General features: G+C 44.5%; 1 protein-coding gene across 1 annotated transcript in view; it reads left to right on the top strand.

The window, feature by feature from the left end:
* Window positions 1-319: 319 nt before the first annotated feature.
* LOC147424332 (uncharacterized) overlaps window positions 320-6,000 on the top strand; it is a 112,090-nt gene continuing 106,409 nt past the window's right edge. Inside the window, exon 1 of the mRNA XM_086500875.1 lies at window positions 320-957. Coding sequence (XP_086357001.1) covers window positions 701-957 — 257 coding nt within the window. The 5' untranslated portion in view covers window positions 320-700. The remainder of the gene's footprint in view (window positions 958-6,000) is intronic.

Below are 6,000 nucleotides of genomic sequence, written 5' to 3'. Positions count from 1 at the left end.
GTGGGCGCATTCTAGTTGGTATCAGCAAACACTCTCCTTGCCCTTAATTCAAGTCATCTTGGACATGGCTCTTTAAGCTGTCGTGATTTTTTGAGGATTTTGATCTACCTTCTCATGTTTTCACCATTTGCGACACATTGACAAGCTGCTTTTTTTTGTACTTGACACAAAAGAAAGCTCCCTTTGTACATGGGTCTTTTCTACCGAAGGAGAGTGCCAATAAGATTTGGGTGCCCGACAAACGCGTGAACAGACCCTAGCCTAGTCTTGACTTTACGTCGATCCCAAATCGATAGCCGACTCGGTTCCAAGATTCCATTTTGCCACTGCACAAGCAAATACACACAGCCCCACACACACAGGAGAGGCAGCTTCATTCTTTTGTGCTCTTAGTATCGTCGTCAGCGCAAGCAATCGATCATCGACGCATTCTTCAGACGCTCGAATTCGAGGACTTATTAGTCAGCTAAAAACCTTCATTTCATTACACACGCAACGACCAGACCCGACGCAAAAAAATTCTCTCCGTCATTGGCAGGCAGCAGGATTTTGCCGCAGCTTCATTATCGGCATAATATAACTTCAGCTCAGTTTGGTGTTTGCAATCATGCAAGCCCATGGGTGCAAAGCACCTCGCACCATCTGCAGGCTTGAACTATAACAGGTAGCATCGTCGGCAGTTACAACATTGAACCGTGCAATGAGCTTGTCCCCAACAAGCTCTGTTTGGGAAAGAGATGGGGTCCTCGCACATGATGAAGAAAATGCAAGTGAATCTGTATCCTTGTTGTCACGCAAATGGACCGAGAGTACTCTGGATGGTGATACTGTTGGTCATCTTCTTCCCCGCAAGTCTATCCTTTCTTATGGTGTTGGGCATATGCTGAATGATCTTACTTCAGCCTGCTGGTTTACCTACCTTCTCATTTTCCTCACAGATATTGGGTTGTCTCCAAGGTAACTTCCCCACTTGCTTTTCTTTTCCTCCAATTACGTGGAATCAAGTGCAAGGAGATGGGTTGAGACTTTTAAACTTCTTTTTTTAAACATAATCTACCAATCACCCAACATTTCCATTTTGTTGGATCTGTTAGCTATTGCGTGCTAGAAAGGTAAGTGGCTAAGCTACAATTTGTTGGAAGGGGGGTCCTTTTTTTTGCACAAAAAAGATCTTTTGTTTATTTTTTGAATCCATAGAATGGGCTACAAACACCCTATAACAAGGAAAAATGGTACGAAAAGAGGGAACTCTCCTAGAATGAACGATGAAAGATACACAACTGCGACATCAAAGAATGGGAAGCGAACAGGAGGTGTATATTACCAATGAAGATAGCAGATTACAACCTTAAAATTTTTCGACATCTCTCAGCAGGTGTTTCTTCTCGAGCTGATAACCTTGGGGGCTCAGTGTGATTGCTATATCTTGAGACTACTATCACCGCCGCAGGAACACTGTCTGTCGAGGTTTGTTTCGACTATTCGAGAGCTTATGGACCATGCTCCGGTGGGCTACAACCTTATGGAAGAAATCCAATCCTAATTTTGGTGCAGGTTTTAGGGTGGAAAACCAATCGTTTTTTTCGAGCTTGCTTGATGTTGAGATTGCTTTTTACGTTTGAGTTCTGTTTGAAACCTTGTTTGATGATCCTGTTTGTAACTTGTTTGAAATGGATAATATCTGTTTTGAAGCTGTCATGGTGCTGATTTGAATTGTTTGACTCTGGTTTTAATATTGGTTTCAATGATTGATAATTTTACTCGCGGGTGGAGTAGTGAGAAACATTGTTTTGGTATTGTCGGAACCTCAAAACGACGCAGGTGGGATGTCTAGGGAGCGTTTCGTTGTATGCTTGAACCTCCAAACGACGGCATTTGGTTGTAAAAGGTCTCTATATCTCCTGACCCGGACCTTTTTAGGTTATGCGGGAGGAGTGATGAGGGAGTCGTTGAACAGCTGATGGCCCGGACCTAAATGGTTAGTTACGGGGGGAGTGTTCATCGGCGGCTTTATGTTTCTATGTCTTGTAACATGCATATGTGAACATTCGTGTTTCTTTGTGATGTGTTAACCAATGTTCCTTATTGGATGAGATACTTTTGGGAAACCAACGACCCAGATATCAAAAGAGTTCTGATATGGAATAAGACTCCTTATTGGATGAGATACTTTTGGGAAAACCAATGACCCAGGATATCAAGAGTTCTGATCTGGAATAAGACTCCTTATTGGATGAGATACTTCTGGGAAACCAACGACCCAGGATATCAAGAGTTCTGATTTGGAATGAGACTCCTTATTGGCTGAGATACTTCTGGGAAACAACGACCTAGGATATCAAGAGTTCCAAGTTGTAATGAGACTCCTTATTGGATGAGATTCTTTTGGGAAGCCAATGACCCACGAAATCAAGAGCTCCGATTTGGAATGAGAAAACTGATTGTCCCTCAGAATGACTCGGAAATAATACAGACTTGATCATCATCCGATTCACCTTTTTCGTTGCACCTTGAAAGAGTCAGCCTTTCATCCCAACTCGTCCTAGCCTCATCTTATGCCAAAGTTCTCATCGACAATATTAAGGGATGATGATTCTGACTTGAACTTGGTCCAAGATGAGAAAGTACAAGAAGAGGAAATTAATGAGTGGACTGACAAGCCAGAAGGAGTGGGGAGACTGGTCCTAGTTCTACTCCGGCGTAGGTGATCAACCAATCAAGATCCCTACCCTTCTTACCTTTTGTACCGATCGGCGATTGAATGGGAACAACTATGCCATTTGGAGAGTGACTATGATGGCAATCTTTGACTCTTACGATCTTGGGGGCTTTGACAGTAGCAACCTTCAGAAGCAAAAAGATTTTGCGGGAGTGAAGCTATGGGAGCGTGTCAATGCTCGCATTCGATCATTTATCATCCTCAAGTACACCATCTGTCATCAGTCACATCGAATTGATGAAGGACGTGACGTAGATTTGAGATCGACTTTCCACATTAAATGATCAAGTTTCTCCTGATGAAGTAGATTGCTTTGGATATGTAGTTGTAGACCTTGGATGCCAAACAGACATTCATGAGAGACCATATCAACAAGATAGAGTAACTACAACAAGAGATACTTCATATGGGCAAGAGGATCAATTCAGAGGACATGGTCATTCAACAGATCTTGGGGTGCTTCACTACTTTCTTGAACTGGAGATATGGTAGACAAAGGGGGGCATCTTTCTCTTTCAGGAGCGCTATGTCCAAGAGTTGTTGGAAGCATTTGGTATGACCGAGTGCAACCTATCTCTTCTTCTATGGATCCCAACGAGGAAGAAGTCATAGTATGACCTCTGTCACAAACGGGAGCGCAAAACAATATAAAATATACTTGGATACATAGAATTTCACTTAATATTGAAGCCAAAGGATATAGAGAGAAATAAATAGAGAGAGAGAGAGTGAGAAGATCAACACAGTACTGGGGACCAGAAGATGGGCTGGTCCCCCCCCGTAATAGTATCTTTATTATTGAGGAGAAGTCTATACAAGCACTTGAACCGAACGTATTACCACGTTCGTTCTAGAATAAAACTTGATGGTTCCCAGAAGCCTCAGCTTCCTATTCCTAGGGCAAAACCCTATTCCAAGGAACTTCTGTTCCTTATTCCAAATCCTCGAGAGCAAAGGTTCTCGCCTCTGGATCTCACCTTCCAGACTCAGGGCACATCATCCCTGCAACTCTTTTCCGACTCAGTTTACAGAGCCCTCTTCCCGCAGAACAACTCTGCTTTCCCGGACATGGAGTCCTTACTTGGGAATCTCAACTTACGGATCACAACTCGAGAGACTACCTCTCTCCGATCCGTGGATCTACTTCCCAAACTCGGGTACCGGTGACGAGGCAGCATGGGACGCGGACAGGGGGTGGGACGGATGATGGCGGTATTTTTTTGAATTTCAAATTCAAACCAGCCAGTTTTGGGGGGAGGGGCTTTCTATTTAAGGGCACCCAAGCCTTGGCACCCACTCTAGGAGCGTGTGGCAACTTGGGCCTTGGAAGTTAGCAAGCCTACCCTTCTAAGTTCTCCATCATCCATGGGCCATCTCTCTCTCTCTCTCTCTCCCCCCCCCCCCCCCCCCCCCCCCCCATCTCTCCTCCTCTCCAAGTCGCAACTTTGGAGCCTACCCCTCTCTCGTTCTCTCCGATCTTGAAGGCTTGAGCCTTGAGCCTTGAGCCTTGGCCCTTGAACTTTGAAGCCTACTTATTAGCCCTTTCTTCTTCTCTCTGACCTTTCTCTAATATCTATCATCTATGGCATCTCAAGATGGATCCGAACCTTCTCTAAGCCCTCCTCCCTCTCCTTCCTCCGGCCCCGCCGCGGCTTCTCAACCCCCTTCCTCCACCAACTTCACATGGACATGGTGGAATGAGGTGATTGTTCCCAAGTCCGGTGTTGGAGGTGGAAGCAAGCCATGGAAGTGCCGCCGTTGTGGCTACGAGCGCAATGGTTCCGTGAGGAAGGTGCGCGCCCACTTCCTTCACGAAAAAGGGCATCAAGTTCAATTTTGCCCACAAACCGTCTCGGAAGAGGAGAAGCAAAAGCTCCTAAACCTTGAGAAGACTCTTGAGGATGTCAAAGAAGCCAAGAAGAATCGTACCAAGCGTCGCATGGTGAATCCAAGGGAGATGACCACGGCGGCTTTCATCCGAGCATCGGCATCCCCTTCTTCGGCATCATTTTGTGCATCAACCGGCACTGACGGCGATCGCCCACCTCCACTCTCTACCAACCCTTTATCGTCATCTTTCCCTCATTCTCGTCCACCCAAGCGGCAAGCAACTCTTGAAGAGAGTTGGAAACTGGCCTTGAAAGAGGAGGTAGATGTTGCCGTAGCAAGATTTTTTTACCACGACCATATTGCTTTCAATGTAGCACGGTAAGCTCTATAGACTAAAACTTATAAGGCTTAAGCTTTAATCTTTAGTTTGTACAATGTATATCACTAATGTACACTTTTTTTTTACACAAAAGGTCTCCATATTTTAAAGAAATGGCACGGAAGATCGGAGAGTTTGGACCCACATATGTCTCTTCAGAGAGCTTGCGCACCACTCTTCTTGATAGGGAGAAGATGATGGTCGAGGAGACATGTGCATCCACAAGGGCTTCATGGAAGAAGAATGGGGGATCCCTCATTGTGGATGGGTGGATTGATACCCGGCGTCGCTCCATTCATGGCGTGGTGGCATATTCTCGGGGGGAGATGTATTTCATTGACTCCCATGATGCATCGGGGACCGGGAAGAGTGCACAAGTACTTGCATCGGAGTGGGCGCTTACCATTGAGAAGGTGGAAAAGCATGATGTCATTGCCATCGTCACCGTCGGAGAAAATAGTAATCGTGCCGCCGGAGCCATCATCGAATCCCTTTATCCAAAAACAACGGTCAGATATTGCATGGCTCATTGCCTCAACAATCTTCTCAAAGATATGGGCGCCTTGGAACGGATTTCCCCCGTCACTGAGCATACAAATACAATGGTGACTTTTGTCAATAATCATCAAAAGGTAACCATTAAGTGTTAACCAATCTCATTTCAATTCGAATCTAATTTCAATATGGACAAGGTCAAAACCTCACAAGGCCAGGCCACAGAGCAGCCCTCTTCTGTGCCTCACATTACTTCCAATATTTCTTGTTTGCTAAATATGGTGCTAGGACCCTTGGCTTTCTTCTAGTAAGTTTACTTCCAATATTATTCAGATTATTTGGTAGGTAATCTATGTTTGATGTTATTCATATCATTTGTTTTTGTTCTCAATGATTTAGAGTTTCTTGACTTTGTTGAGTAAATTTACTACTATTGCAGTCTGGCTATCTTATTTTTACTGGTTGAAAAAGGATCCTCATGTTTTTGCATATAGTAGGCTTCTCTCATTTGGTTTGCCGTCTCTTTTGTCTTAAGTCTTCGTGTTTCTTTTTGTTTTTATTGTTATAGAATATAAAA

This window comes from Adiantum capillus-veneris, chromosome 25 (genome assembly GCF_014529385.1).
Source record: "Adiantum capillus-veneris isolate H3 chromosome 25, ASM1452938v2, whole genome shotgun sequence".
Classification (NCBI taxonomy): Eukaryota; Viridiplantae; Streptophyta; class Polypodiopsida; order Polypodiales; family Pteridaceae; genus Adiantum; species Adiantum capillus-veneris.
The sequence above is the reverse complement of the archived record's forward strand: the minus strand, read 5'-3'. Positions and strand labels throughout refer to the sequence as shown.